General features: G+C 41.7%; 1 protein-coding gene across 2 annotated transcripts in view; it reads right to left on the reverse strand.

Moving 5' to 3' along the window:
• EGFR (epidermal growth factor receptor) overlaps positions 1–16,393 on the reverse strand; it is a 49,012-nt gene that overhangs the window by 12,440 nt on the left and 20,179 nt on the right. For both annotated transcript variants that reach the window (XM_032104044.1, XM_032104036.1), the window contains exons 15-21: positions 14,263–14,298; positions 12,824–12,965; positions 11,021–11,143; positions 9,655–9,753; positions 5,051–5,236; positions 1,644–1,799; positions 784–859 (exon numbers count right to left, since the gene is read on the reverse strand). In XM_032104044.1, the coding sequence (XP_031959935.1) occupies positions 784–859; positions 1,644–1,799; positions 5,051–5,236; positions 9,655–9,753; positions 11,021–11,143; positions 12,824–12,965; positions 14,263–14,298 (818 nt within the window). The remainder of the gene's footprint in view (positions 1–783; positions 860–1,643; positions 1,800–5,050; positions 5,237–9,654; positions 9,754–11,020; positions 11,144–12,823; positions 12,966–14,262; positions 14,299–16,393) is intronic.

The raw sequence follows: 16,393 nt of genomic DNA on the forward strand, positions 1-16,393 counted from the left end.
AAAGCAGTTTTTGAAACACGTGTAAACCAGCTGCCTAAGCGTCATTTACTGACATACCATGGACTCTTGTGATGTAGCTGTTGTGATTGTCTAGTAGCTTAGGATACAAAACAAGATTTTGGATGCCAAGATACATAAATGGATTAAGAAGACCAGAGGCTGTACTGTTTTGAAAAGGACACAGGATCTGACCATCTGCATTAAATATTTTCCAGGAATATAAGAGCCCATGGGGGGGAAATTTTGCAATAGGTTGCTTTGAAAAGTTTCCTTTCTGCTCCTTTCTTTCAAGCTGGCTTTATGAACTATACCAAATACAAAATAAATTCTCTAAGAAGGTTATCACTTTGCTTCCCTTTTAGCACAGTCCTCTCAATAGCAGGACAACATAAGCATTTTAGGCCTCAGCGGAGTACACTGATTGACACCGACTGACAGTGAGGCTGATGATTTTAAGTCTTCCTTCTAGTTGTGTGGTTCTACTGCCAGCTCCATTATATTTCACGTGAAGCTGATGAAGAAAAACATCAACAGAACTTCAGCAAATGGTCCAGAGCCTCCTACCTGTAGCCCCTTTCAGGGGAGGGGTCACTACCCAAAGCACATTCTGTGAAACATCTTACACCTCACTCACATGTTGAATAGGTGATTTGGGCCCAGTGTTTATATATTTGACCTCTTGTTCTTCTCACAATAGAGAGTAAAAAGGCCAGTGTAGAGTCACCAGCAAATCCTAAAAATTTCCAACCCATCTACAATAATTGTAACTGCTTTTAAACTCACCATAACTCCAGACATCACTTTGATGAGTGTAAATCCGGTGTAAAATTGACTCCAATGCCATCCACTTAATTGGAACCTAGGAAAATTCACAAAGAATCCTTAAGAGGCTGACCCAAAATTTATCAGGGATATTTACCACCAGGTGGTGTGTAAACCAATAGTTTGGTTGCAGAAGGAAAAAAACAGCCAACACAACTATCTGAATGGTAGAACAGGCAACTTTTGAGTCCCCCTTTATTATTTTCATGTATCATGAAGAACCTGGAAACGTGGAATACTAGGTATATCAGAAATATCTCTTACAAAACAGTTTTACAATATTTTTAACAGTCAAGTAAGTACGTTTTAGCCTTCTATCAGAACAGGACATAAATCCAATCTTAGGCTACATGACAAAGACTGATCTACACTCATATGGTTTCTATTTATGGCCTGTGCAATATTTGCAAGCAGCTTCTCTTTAATTTCTCAGCAGGACACATTCCCTCCATCAGCACGCAGTACAACACGCAGGCATGTTGAACCTATTTCTTCTGCTATAAATATACAACATTCCCTTTCTCTTTTTAAACTGCACAGTGTTATTGGTGTTGGCTACACCGATGAGTTTTCCCAGACATTCTGGGTGGGAATTTCAAAAGCATTTGCTGCTCTGCTATCTCTGCTCCCACCGCAGTCCCACTGGCCTGATGCTGCTTTGGCTGATTTCGAGGACTTCCACAGGCTTCAAAGGCAGCATGCTGAGATGGCAGCTGAGAGCTTTGAAAAACACATTCCCTTTTTCCTCCCTTTGTGTGAGGCTTGTGCGCAAGCACAAACACCGGCAAATGCGCAGCAGTTCATTCTGCAGTGTGCTTTACCTTGCCTCCCTCAGCATGGTATTCCTTCTCGTCTGCACCGAGAAGCTTTGCCAGCCCAAAGTCAGTGATTTTCACGTGTTGAGGAGTCTTAACAAGGACGTTCCTGGCAGCAAGGTCACGGTGCACCAGGCGCCGTTCCTCCAGATAGTTCATTCCCTGCAATATAACACACTGTTAGTAAGGCCTCATGCACTCGGAGCTCGGAGCCACAAGTAAGTGACCAAACCTCAGCTGCTTTGTGGTAACTACACACACCACCATAAACACGTGGTAAGTTATCCCACCTGCACTCTCCATTTACACGATGTTTATTGCAGGGTGAGGATGAGTGCTTGCACTGTTACTCTTACCCTCCGGGAACCTTCTTGTGGGTCCAGGAGCTGGTGGAGTGATGAAGGAAAAAGAGGCAGTAGTGGGTATAGTAGATATTAGCAGGACATGTGGTTCCTTTGGGATTTACTTCAAGAAATACAAGATCAGGATGGAACTTACAAATAAGGGGACAGAGTCTTCTTTCAGCTCTACTTATGCAAACCCAGTGACTTCAGGAGAGCACAGTACAGAGTTTAACTATCCCTTGCCATTATGTACACAGGCCAACCCTACAGAGAGTATGTAGACAATCATTCGAAGTCACTCATACTGTGTTTTATTACAGGCAGTGTACTCTGCCTTCTCCTTGCTAACAATGAGGCAGTCCACTGCAAAGGTGAAAATGGGAGAAAAATAAAAAATTCATTTTAAGTCTGAACTCAGAGTTGCATCCATTTTCCAGTCCTCTTTGAAAAAGGCAAGTTCTTCCAGTTTCACTGCCTCCCATGATTAGGCCGGATTCACCATAGCATACGTGCTTTTTCCGGATGACTGCCTCTTGAGGAAGAATATAACTAATTGTGCTGGTTTGACTTCTAAAGCACAAATTTAACAGCTGTGTTTCTGACCACAGAGATTACTCCCTTTTCCCTCAGTCTCTTGCTGTATGGAATCAAAAAGTTCATGATTTCCAAGTTTCCTGCAATATCTTTTCCAAACCCCACAATTATTCCCAGTCCATACGTTTCTGCTGGCAGTAGCTTATGCACTTGTATTTTTATGAAGAGAATTAATAAAAAATTACTTTTAACCTACAAAGTTAACACCAAAATGATCATGTTGATGTGACGGCAGAGGACTGGAGGGAATAACTGCCTTCCATCCTCCACCCGCTTCCTAAGCCCACTTCTAACCTGGACCACCATCGAATCCTCCCCCCAAGTCCCTCAGCAGAACTTCACCCATGCACTGCTCATGTTGCCAAAACAAACCACCCAAACAAACTGGCGCAGTGCCACTACGAGCGTGCACTGAATCACACAAATAGATCTTCAGCAAGCAGAGATCTTGAAACAAAGACTCTTGAGCGGCTGACAGAAAACAGACTATCTTAAAAAAAATAATAATTCCGTAATCTAGCCCTAGTAGGACAAAAATTTTCCTGCTAAACATGACTTGCTGCAGAGGCTAATAAGACTCAGAGCTGCTGAAAGGCAGAATATCAGTGTCACACCAAGGTAAGGCGCTGATGGCTGAAGACTCGTGCACGTGCTACACTGAAGATGTTGAACTGCCCATTTAGAAAGTTCAGCAGATCTTTAATTGTGTGCAGGCCTGGGGTTTAAGCCATTTTTCATCACTAAGCATGAGACCAATGTGTTCAAAGAGCTCCTTCACAGTGTTTCTGCACATGGAGTGTTTATGCTCTGTCATAACATCTTGCCTGAAAGAGAGGACTCCATACCTCAGGCAAAGATAATGTTTGTAAAAGATGCAAAGAAAACTTATTTCAAAGCTGTGAAAACAGAAACAAAAATAAGCTTCCCAGAGAACTTGCCTCCTGCTAGTTAGTTACCAGATATGTATTTGTTTCAATTTTTTTTTCCACTCATAAGTAAATTTCAAAAAAAACTTTCAAAAATCTAGGATAACTTTATCAGAGTAGTAACACCAGACACATCGGTGGGAAAAAGCTGTACACAAGATTTATGAGTGCTTTGAGGAAAACTTCAGTGTGGAGCAGCACAAAGGAGTATGTTGAAGGTCAGGCATTGCTGGCAAGGGTAGAAGTTGCTATGGGCAAATGTTGAACCACCATGAAAAAATCAAACGAAAGCAAACAATTGTGAATAGCAACCTTTTGGGCAAGTGATGCCCCAAGGATCCATTTGGGGACCAATACTGCCACCTTAAAAATTAACAAGGAGAAGAAGGAGGAGGAGGGAAATATGGCCTCCAGCTCATCCTCCAAAGGGACTGAAACCAGGACAGAGCAGTAATTGATTTTAAACAAGAAAGCAAAAGAGTCACAAAAGGCACCAAAAAAATGCAACCCACATCCCAGGTGGACACATAAATTAAAATTCACTTGTTGTGGAACGCAATGTAAAAAAAGTACACGCACTGAGATGAAGAATGTGCTCTGTAGACATTTGGTGGATACATTTCTGAGGTCCTCAGCATGTTTCCTGAAAGCAAACCACAGCTGGGATGTATACAAGGCCTCAAGGGACCGATAAGGTTTTAAGTGTGTGGTTATCCTGCAGACCAGCATTCCTGAAATAAGCAGCATTAAAGCAACCATGCTGTGTGGACACTGCCATGTCATATGACGAATCTTCAACAAATTGCAGTTATTTTTTTTGCTGGTTTTGCTTCGTTCTTCCACACTTGCAAATGGCTAACCACCATCCAAACACAGCATATTGCTGCTAAGGACTAGAGGCTGTATTGCAGTTCCTTTGCTACTCTTTGGCAAACAGTACCAGGTGTGATAATGAGTCTTCTATGGCCATTGCAGTTAGCTTACAGACCCCAACTCAGCACCTGTAAATTACAGAACAGCTCTGGGGCGCCTGAATGCCTTTTGGTCAAAGGCAGCCTGCGCAAGGATGGAGCTGGTATCCAATAGTCAGCAGTTTCAATCCCTGGCCTCAGAGATTTCAGCATGAAACTCTCTGAGGCACACAAGAAGGTGTGTTCAACAACATCACTGTCCTGTGACACAGCCCGAAGAAATCCACTGAGGGAAGCAGCATTTTGCTATGGGAATTGACAAATTCTGTTGCCTTCTCTGCTGCCTGTGCTGCATCACATTTGCATCACATTATCATTTCAATACTGGGTGTTTGGTTTGGACATAAATGTCGAGGTGATATTATTATGCTGCCTAGAAGCATTTTGAAGAATAGTTAAAGGTTTGCTCATCAGTATGAAAACAGTAAGTTGTTCCAGAAAAAGTAACTGCTCATTGCCATGTATAAGATACCTAGGATCCAGGTGGTGAAACAGAAAGATTTGCAGAGACAGGTAATTAAATAAACACATTACATGCTGTCAGAGTTTTAGCTGATCCGGAGTTCTGGTCTGCTTACCTTTGCAATCTGCACACACCAGTTGAGGAGGTACTGGGAGCCGATGTTGTCCTTGTGCTCTCGGATGTAATCCAGGAGGCAGCCGTAAGGCATCAGCTGTGTGATGAGCTGAACAGTTGAAGTGAGGCAGATTCCCAACAAGCGACACACATGGGGATTGTCAACACTAGCCATCACATAAGCTTCCTGAGAAGAAAGGCAAAGAAAGCAATGTGAAACACTCCCTTTGGCATGACATGAATATTTGGAGGCAGTTTAAAATAAGTTGGTCATCCGAGAGGTTGCTAAAATACTATATGCAAACTCTGTACCTCATATCACACACAAAATATACATATTTCCCACTCTGTGGACCAGATAGTTTTCGTTCCGTGGAATGTCCAGATTTTGAACACCAAATCATCACTGAGACGCCAAAGAAGAGCCAATCTCTCACTACTGGTACACCAAGAAAACATTGGTCATAAAATCCTAGTGGATTAAAACTTACAGACCAAGGAGGAATTAATAAATTGATCAACTGGAAGCTGATGGGATTTCATCATTTTGAGCACCTAATTGCAAGTGCAACACATTTTTGTGAACATGTGCCATATGGTTTTTTTTCCTCACAGACCTTTTCATGAAACTGACTGGAAATCAGTATTTTTGAGACTTCTGCTCCCCTGTCAAGGTTGGTACTAACCCAGAAAGTCAAAGTTGTCTTCTAGAATGCAACTGACAGTCTCATTTTTTAAGAGACCATGTTCTTCTTGACCATATTGTTCTTCAGTCCATGTCAAACCAAACAGATTAATTATCACGTCACCACTTTAGAACCTTGAATGCTTGTCTTTAAGTAGCAACAGTGAAAATACTGTCCTCAATTGGAAAAGCTGTTTTAGACTCATATAGCAATGTAAATGATACCAGGAAGGTACTTGGAATGTGGGAGCATAACAGACCCTTTGGTCAACTGGAATTTTGGGGTTTAGTTTCATATATATGTGAAAAACTCTTTTTTCAAATGTGGGTACACCATGTGTAGCTTTATGTACCTAGCTAAGATACCCAAGGTACCTCCTCTTCTTTTGTTCTTCTGTGGGAAGGGAAAGACCCCTTCAGAGGCTGCTTCAAATACATCCTTTAACATGGCCATGGGGTAAAAATCTCTGACCTCATGGTTTTTGTGTGCAAAAACTACTTATGGCTTGAAATTTGAGATCTATATTTATACTCAAATCCACTGCCAAGTGCCAGCTCAAAGAATGGATTCCAACTGGAGAAAAAAAATTAGAGCTACAGTTGTTTGATTTCTTTAACTAACTTTGTATCTGATTTACAGTATGTCACTTCTAGATATTTTAAAAGTAATTTGATTGAAAAGCAACACAAGAGGAAATGAATGAGAATTTTTCCATACAGTGAGCAGGTCAGCATCTTGATTCAGCATCAGGAGAAACACCTACTAATCACCCCTTGGCAATTCAGGCTAGCAGTCCCCCAAAGCCTAAAATCATAGTGAAGGCACAAATGGTGCAAGGGAAAGAGTAAATCTGCTCTTTCTAAGAGCTTAAGAAAATAAATACCATAGCACTTTACTCATCACCTAGCAAGCGTTCCACAAATGTCACATAGCTCCATAGCTGGTGAGAACTATTATTAAACAAAGCTATTAAGGCAATGACGTTCAAGAAATAAGCAACCCCAATTCTTAAGCAATACTTTCTGGCCTCTGTGTTGTTGCTTAATGTGCCAGCCTAAGCAAAACATGATGTAATGCAGCCTCTTTTGAGGTACTAGTTCTGCATTTGGTACCCTTGTTTTGGAGCCCTTGGGATGAAAATGACCTCCAAGCAGACAGGTTAAATAGGACCTCCACCAGAACTGGTAAGAGCTCGTCAACCTACTGCATGATGTGGGCACACCATTGAAACATCCCTCTGCCATGGATAGTATTGATTGTGTGGGCTAGCTCAAGGAAAGATAAAGCAGGAACACAATCTGCTATTCATTTTGTATATATTTGTGGCATCATTTCTTAGAGAATCTTGCAAATTTGTTATCCAATACTCAGACACAAGCAGAGACCAAAACAACTTCATTTCCCTACGCTTCCAAACTGAGCCATTGTAATGATGAAGAATGCCTTGCTTCCTGTTGGGATTCAGATCCATATTGTACTCATTTTGGCGGGGCAGGGTGGGGGGAAGACTGCAGAATTGGAGCTGTTCTCACTGCCGATCTGCCACGCAGCCCACATGGGGCTGACCCAGGGGCTGAGCACTGGGATGCTGAAGGAGCAGGGTGGGTGTTTGGGCCACACAGCTTTCGGAGAGTGTCCAAGTGTTGACACCCCCTCTTCCATTTGATACTGCAAAGGAAAACAGGCCACTGCCTCCTCCTCAAAGAGAGCAGAACAGAGCTATTGTGTGGTTGTGGGTCCCTCTACGTAGCTCAAGACATTAAAGTGGGTCTTTGTTTCAACTGTTTATCTTGGAAATCTCCTCGGGTTCGCTCTGACCTGCTCCAAGTATGCTTGGTATTTAACAACAACCTTCTGAATTAACTCTACCCTAATAAAGTCAGCCAGAGCTTGCCTGGATTATAAGAGCTAAAGCTGCTGTGCTTGTTCTATACCAACTGTGATTCTGTAAGACAAATCATCTTTAATTAGACATTATTATCTTTGAGGTTCCAGTGACCTTGAAAAATTGGTTGTGTAGCAAAAAGTTTTGAGAAGAGCTTTTGGAGTCATCCCTCTGACTTCTTTCACTAGTTTTGTATTTTTTTAAATTTAGTTCTGAAATAAAGAGTTCCACCAACCAAATTACCTAAAAATGAATAGGATTGAAAAAGCAAGAGCTTTTTGTTAAGCATCCTAATTCAAAGGAAAAGATAATGTGGGGATTTGCTACAGAAATTTCTTTTAGAAGAGAAAGTACTTTGATACCACTAAAAAGCACACAGTCCCTGCATCTACTGCCCTGTCCAGTGATCTTGATCTGTTGAAGGAAGGACGAAGCACTGTAGGCTTGTTCACTAAATCTTCCTACAGGGTACATGCCTTCAGGAATTTAATGCAGCTAAGTCCAAAGCATCCTTTGTGAACACTGTGTTATGCTCCTTACCACTGTGAAGAGCAAAATGTGGGGCAGAGCTCAGGGCAGGCAGCTGAGCAGCATCTCACCCAGCTCCTCAGTGTAGGGAATGCCAATGAAGGGAGGGATCACAGGCAGGCGAGGGGCAGGAATGAGGGCCACATAGGTAGGGACCTGGGGAAGGGCTGAGACTTGTCTGGAGTCTAACTAAACTAAAACCAGAATGGGTATTGCTTCCTGTATGGATTCAGAGATGGACCACCTATTCTTTTGCACTGTTGCAATACACCTATCAAATCATATGGTGCATACACACAATCTGCTGAAGCAAAGTAATGTATTGGAACAACACTGTTTATTCAGGGTGACTTGAAAAATCCAGCTTTATTATGGTCAGTAGCACAAGTGGTGGTTTGTTCATAGACATTTCTCCTGAGACATCTCACTACAAGGACAGGCTTTTTGTTAAGATCTTCACCAGCTGCAACAATTGGAGATGAACCTTCCTACCTGAGGTGTCATTTACTGACCAAAACTGGATTTAAAAAAAAAAATTCCTTCTAAATTCAGTCCCTACCAAAATAAAAGTAATTCCACAGTTTTCCCCATGGCTGAAGGATTTGTGTGCTTGATTAACAACACCATCTGTTCCAGACAAACAGGTCCATTTGGGACATACCAGGGACAGGACAGAATGACAGACAGACACACTTTTGTTGCTTAGGACTGAACCACAGTCCTAAGGGAAATCTGAAGTTACACTGAACTTCTGAGTGCTCCTCTCCTCACTCAGCATTCTCCTTTCCTTGTATAGAAATTTATATATCCTTGGTGCCACATGTTCCATGGCTTTGGATCTAGTTAAGATTTTCATCAATTTCAGGTTCAGGGAACTTCGTATTTAGGACTCTGGCTCACTCACTGTAAACTCAAACATTTATGAACTCCAAAATCAGTATCTCATAGCCTTTCCTTGTGTTTTCTGAAGGGATGAGCTAAATCCAAACAATAAAATAACAATTCCAAGCTTCTTTCAGAAGGTGAGATAATTTCTTGCATTTTATGGCAGAGAAACCAGACAGCTGGGATTTTTAAATTTTATTTTGGACTTACAGTTAATTTAATCCTATTTAACCAAGCAACTAGCTTATGACAATCCGCAGGACTCATAAACCATTAAGTCTGTTGTTATTTGGCTTAGCTGTACCACCATAATGACAATGAATGCTACAGCTTAAGGCCTGAAACATCAGAAAAAAAAAAAAAGAATTAGTTCTAAATGTATGGTCCTGACCACTCCTTAGGTGCTACTCCATGAGTATAAAATCTGTATTTGGATTGGGTTCATGGGAGACACAAAAGCACTTCACAGACTGGGCTGCAAAGAGCAGTACTTCTAGATGAGGAATTGAGTTTAGGATGCAAAATATTTCTTCCCACACAAAATCCTAAAACCCCTCTAGTTATTAGAGAAGAAAATCCACAGACCACTGACAACTTGAGAAAACAAACATGAAAACTCACATCAAGTATTTCCTTGTTAGCTTTTGGTGATGTAGCCTCTCTCAATTCTTTAATAGCAACAGGAATTTTAACCTTCTCTCCCTCTGGGATCCAAAGTCCCTACCAAAAAGAAGTACAAAGAGTTAGCCAGTCTCATACCTAACGGGTTAATTCTCACAGTTACATATATATTTTACATCTGAGTAGACTTAAATATTCTGAGCAATGGAAAGACATAGCAGACAACAAAAATATGCAAAAAATGTATCTTGTGGGTATTACCAAATTCCTGTTAATGGGCTGGTACTTCTCTTTCAGACACCTCTACCATATTTTTTTGAAAAAACATGTTCATAACTGTCCCTGTGTAAATAGCCCAAGAGATGCATAAAGAGCAACTTCTGTGGGTGGAAATCTAACTAATTAGACCATCACAGCAACTGCATGTGCAAAACCTTGCCACTTCCAATTTATAAATCATGTGATGAAAATAATTAGCATTTTCTCATTAAAACAAGATGGTATCTATACTGTAAAAATAATCCAGTCCTAAACATATGCAGTGGCAGGGAAGTCTATGTCCAACTGGTGCAGTGCTCTACATCTATAGTGTCAGGAGGCCATTGAGGTGGCAGGTCAGCAATGTAGCACTGTGAAATCCTGCAGTTTTTACATTCAGCACTGTAACACTGCTGAAATCCCCAGCAGTTCAGGTGCACTTCTTTTTGTGTCCCTGAAGTTCCTAATCATAGCTGGAAGCCTGATTCAGAATATAGAGCTTTATAAAGAGATATAGGAACCTACAGTTACTGGCAAAGCCTGAAACACATATCCTGAATAAAAGGAGGAACACAGAAAAGTGGAACTTGATGAAGAAGAAGCACAAAGGATAAACAAACACCATGAGAAAAAGTACCTTGTGAACCTACACAACTAAAGGTGTGCAGACACTTTCACACATCTGAATCAGTTCTAATGAAAGAAGGATTGAAAATTCCAATGAAAGAATGATTGAAAAAGAAGATCCCAGATGACACAGAAAAATGGCTTTGCACTGAGTTAACCAAAGTGCATTTCTTTTCCTCCTTAATATTCACAATAGGATGTATTTGACTGTGCTAATTTTTAAGTGAATGTCTTTGTTGTCCAGGTTCAGCAGTATGGCTTTGGCAATGTTTTATGTAAACCTTCTCCTTTTACCCAATTCCTAACAAAACCAATGATGATTGAGTAATCTCTCCACACTTCAACAGACAGATACATGCTATAAAATCTAGTTAAAAAAAAAATTTACACAATGACTGAAGCTCCTAGTTCTTGCTTTGTTTGGGTGGCTTCTGCAGGAGGGAGCAATATGAAAAGGGGAATAGAAACATGGTGATCTTACCTTATAAACAGTGCCAAAAGCTCCAGAGCCTAAAACTTTGACCTTTTTAAATTCTGTCTCCTTTAAAATTCTCAGATGAGCCTGGTTTGGTGCCTCCCCGCTGGGTGTCAGTGGTTCAACAAGCTGGTGCAGAGAGAAGATGATGTTAGAAGGTTACACAGTCTAAAAGGCTGAACACTTTGTGGAAGCAAATAAATCCTTCCTTTAAAATAATGAACATTTGATTCCATGTGAAGTTTTTGGGAGGATACCTCTGCTCTGACTTGCAGGAATAAATACCTGCTCCAAAAATCAAGCACGGAGGGGCAACTGCCATTTTGAAGGAGAATGAAGGAATAGCTCTTCTCAGCCTCTTCTCAAATGGGGGCTTTGACTTCAAAGCCTTGAAACACATGGCATGAAAAATAATGTAATTACCACAGATGCTAAAGGAGATTATTTTTGTTTTGAACTTGTGAATAAATTATGAAAATGTTTAAAATAATGGGCAAGAATCATCTGCAACCTTTCATGTCTGCTCTTGTTTAACTGGATACAATTCCCATGGTACCAGTGGTTCCCCGAGACCACGCAGTGTACAAAAAGCAATTGAAACTCTGACAGTGATTCTTTCCTCAAAAAAAAAGGATGTTGAATTGGCTATTGATTTTTTCAAAATTTTATCTAAGCCTTATTGCAAACAGCAGTAATGCCCTCCAAAGACATTTAACACTTTTATGATGCGTAAGTCAGCTTTTTCCTTAGTTCTTCCTTCTGCTTTTCCTTTGAATAACACCATATTTAGCTAGATTCAATCTGATTTTAGAGGGTCAGCAGGCTCTTTGTTGTGACGAAATATCCTCATTTTGAGGAGTCCAGAGAGTACGATATAAGCTGAGCACAAATTGAACTCTACTATCACAACTGCAGAATACAGCAGTATGTGAAATATTGTTTCGTAGTACAATGGAAAACAGGCCAGCTTGGTTTTTTTTTCTTTTTTTTAAAGGATATTAGCAGCTGACTCTGCAAAGCTGGCAAGTACAGGAAGAAGCTGCAACTGGGATTTTAGCAGAATGTTAAAAACAATTGGCTTATTTATTAGAACTGCACTAGAAAGAGAAGGGGGCTAACCACAAAACAGCCGTTTCCATCCAGGATTAGGAGTTTTGTTATGTATGAGGTGTCCAGAGGGTGATGCTGTAATGCACTCAAAGCCATGCAAAAACAAAAAAAGCAGTGTAGAAACCTTGTTCATGCACAACAGGGTAAACCATTCACTTTGATGGCTTTGTGGGCTTTTTGTGCTAAAAACAAACCAAAGACAAGATTTAAACACACTTCCTTAATTTCTTTCCCTCCTCTCCTTTTTTTCCACAGGATCAGGCACACACCTGATCAAGGGGGTAAAATTTTCAGAAGCACCCCAAGCTGCCACAGGAGGCTCAAGGCTTGTCTGGAGGGACACAAAATGTGAGGCTGAAGGTCTACACAGCAAGGTAGTATGGATCAGCAAACACATTGCACTTGACCCTGAAGGTGTAGTTTTTTTCTGAGTAGACAATCTCAATGACTTTCCATGGGATTGAGACATCCAAATCCCTTAATTCTTTTGAAAATTATATGCAGAGGGATCAGATTTGAGATGAAGTGAGAAGATGTTAGGTGTACACCGCCCCTTTCCTGAGTAGCATGGCAGCTGCCGCATTTTCCATTCCCAGGGACTGCTGAGTTACAAGGCAGATGCAGGGTGCTTTAATCGTCTGGTATGAGGAGAAGGGCATCCACTGCCCCAGATGAAGCAGAGGTGCTGGCAGCACTCACCTCCCTCTCCTGCAGCAGCCGGCGCAGGGTCCGCTTTCTGACGATGTGGCGTCTCCGCAGGTACAGGCCGATGCCCAGGCCCACCACCACCAGGCACAGGAGACCTCCAACAACACCGGCTGCGATTGAGGGGATCTTGGAGCTGCAACGCAGGAGGGGATGCAAGAAAGAGAAGAAAATTTCTTAGGTGTAAGATTTTAGAGAATCCCTACAGAGGTTGCAGGAAGCCTTAGGTTTTGATCGAACACACACACCGGACACCCACATTACAGATTTCTTGGGCACCTGTATTTTTAAGGGCCTCATCCAGTAATCTGTTCAAAGTGGTGCTTAATTTCCATCTGGGCTTAAACCACAAGTCTTCATTCTTCCCTCAAACTCACAAATGGAACTGATCCTCATAACTTAAGCAAGGGGATTTCTCCTCCTTCCAACAAACCCACCAAGCGCATGAGCATCAGATCTGTGAAGCCTTTGTGTGCCAGCTGTGGGCAGCCCACATGTGATCAGAGACATGAAGCATGTGGAGAGAAGGCCTGTCAGGAACACAGACACAGTTGTGATACCAGCAACGCAGCTGACATCCCCTCATTATTTGGGGAGGCATGCTGTAAGGGTCACAGTGAACGTCAGATCATCTGTCTTCCTTACAAGTACAAATGTCTGAAGCCAGGTATTGTGTACCATCCCCACTGTACATACGGATTGCTACCTCTTTATTAGAGCCTGAGTAATTGCAAATTTAAGGTGAAAAGAAAAACCTGATTTCCAAGGTTGTTTTTTGGTCTGTACTTAAAAGATTCTTCCCAGCATTTTTCGAAGTTGCCCCAGGGATTTCTATTAAATGCAGTCACTTTTTAACAGTACTTCAAGGCTGAATTTGTCTTGCCATGGCATGACTTTGTGGCCAGAAATGAAATCCCTCTCTCTCAGTCCGAGAAGACTGTTTGTTTGTTGCATGACCTTGAGCACATCATGAAGCCAAACAGTGTGATACAAGATCTAGTGTGAGTGTGACAAATGAGCATCCATCTGGGCGCACAGTATTTGGATATGGACAGATCACAGGGCTGGAAAAGACCCTCTGCATCTCTGAGTCTCCTGTAACAGAGGTGACTATATCAGTCCTAAACATATCTCTCTCTGCCCTTAATCCTTTCTTTTTCAATCCCCTCCTTTTATTCTTCAGTAACAGATCCCTGGTCTCACCTTGACAAAAACTGTAGGCAGAACAAGATTTTGAAGTCTTGTGCCAGTAGCAATATTTCTCAGTTCTTTAAACCATTTTTATAGGTCTGAGCCTGCTCTAATCTGTCACTTCCCCATAAAGAGCTGAAGACTTAACTTTAGTCCCAGCCCTGCAGTGTCCAGTGAGGAAATGTAAACACACACGCATTCTTTCCAGCTCTGCCATTAATTGTAGCAGATGAAATACTCACCCATTTGGACAGCCTTCAAGACCTGGCCCTTTGCACCTGTAAAAACAAATGAATGTTACAAATATAGTAGCTCTGGCCTACATACTTCTGTAATTCCAACTAAGAGTGCTACTGATTGAAAAGTCTGTGTTTCAGAGCAGTCCAAGTGTTAACACAGGAATTTATAATAGTCATACACTCCATTAAATATCAATCAGCAACAACCTTGCTCCAAAATCTTTTATCTAGAGAAATAGCCATGCTGCATGCTTAGTTTAAAGAATGTTTTAAAACAACGTTTTAGCATGTGGTAGAAGTGGGGGAGGACACAGATACACAAAATTCATGGATTCTGTGGCTCTGTGCAGAGCCCGGGGCTGACCATGGAGGACAGACGTAGCCTCCTGCTCGTACAAGGACACAAATATACGTGGAAACATGTCATTGCAGACCCTTCTGCCTACTCCTTGTTTCCTGATAAGGTAAAGGTTTTAATTTCTACACTTTCTATTGCAATGGAAAACTTGGGTAGCAGATACATCCCATCAAAAAATGGGATTTGACAGCACTCTCTCTGGCTGTAGTTTGTTGGCATGTGTCCATGATATTTTTCCTTTAGAATCCAAAGTCTTATGTTACTGGTAATGTAAACAGGTATAACAGTTATCCAGAGAGCCAGGAACTGTACTAGCAAGTCATTCACCCTCCATTCGAGTTTAAAATGCTCAGAATTTTGGCAGTGCAGTGCAAAACCAACACAGATGAAAACACAGGGACTGAGTTCACTTGATGGGCTAATGAGTGTGAGAGGCACAGTGCATTCCCCGAGTGCTGCTGGGCTATGAGATGGATGCTCTTCATGGGAATTGTGGTCTTTGTGGTGTCTACTGAGGAAGGACAGTATTTCAGAGAGGGTGACATCACCTCTGGAAAACAGAGCACAGGAAGGAGTAAAGTCCAGTTTGTGGTATCTGCTCCCTGTGCTGACTTAAAGAAAATGGATCATCCCAAAACAGTTCCAGAGGAGGTCAAGTAGGGGGTAGGGAGTGAGCCCATGCCAGGAAAACTCTGGAATCCCTCTTATTGAGAGGAGGAACCAGAAGAATTTCAAAACGCCAGGTAGAGTTGCAGATCTTCTCTCGTAACTTGGTCTGGGCCTGGGGAAGGAAGAGGTGAAGCAACTACTCATTTTACTGGGATTTTGTTTGTTTGTTTGTTTGTTTTCATTACTTGGATCTTCCCTCGTGTATTTGCCTTGTTTCTGGGCCAACACAGCGCTCCAAGACCCAGCATCTGGAAGGTCTTGTAAGTTCACTGGACTCCCATGCAAGAATGTGCATCCTGGTGTCCTGGACATGCTGGAAGTGCTGTGCATACCAATCCCTGGATTCTGGGTCCTCAGCCTTGTTAGCTTTCCTATCTGCATACAGCTTGCTTTGTTTGCTCAGTTGTAAAACTAAGCACAGAGAGGCTGCACATGCAGAGCAGATTCTTAAGCAGACCATTGCTTAGGGTCATAGGAGGCAGTCTTGCCTTGGGCTTCTCTCTTCGGGTGTTCAATGGAAAACTGATCTTGGACTCCAGACCTCATCCAGTCATGCTCTACCACCTGGATATAAATTTCTAAGGCAACAAAGCATGTGCAGCTGCTCTTGATAAGAATATGAAATTAGAAGACCTCACCTAATTTCAGAATATGACTATTGTCCCTCAAAGTATCTCTCCCTCAAAAATCTGGTTTGCCATGCTATTTTATGATGACAAGTTCTCTACGTGCTTCCTAACAGCAAACAAAACTGGCTGAGGGGATTGAATCTACAGTCTGAGGAATGACCAACCAGTTCTTCTCTTACACATCGAAGCAGAGGCAGGAGAAATGTAGATTTTTATCAGTCCCCTTCCCTTTCCCACACAAATCCATCAACAGCAAGTCTGGTGGGAAAAAGTAAAAGGTGTTTGGGAAGAAATAGAGAGTTCAGCTTGTGCTTTTCAAATCCCACTTGGTTTTTTGATTAATTTCGCAAGTCAGAGAAGAAACAAAGCCCGTACGAATTATCCCTCCAGGACTATATATAACTATATTTGTTAATGTGGAACTTTATGATGACACCCAACATCAGTAACCCAGATTTTATGGAATCTAAACAATCAC

The sequence above is a fragment of the Corvus moneduloides genome, chromosome 1 (assembly GCF_009650955.1).
Source record: "Corvus moneduloides isolate bCorMon1 chromosome 1, bCorMon1.pri, whole genome shotgun sequence".
NCBI lineage: Eukaryota > Metazoa > Chordata > Aves > Passeriformes > Corvidae > Corvus > Corvus moneduloides.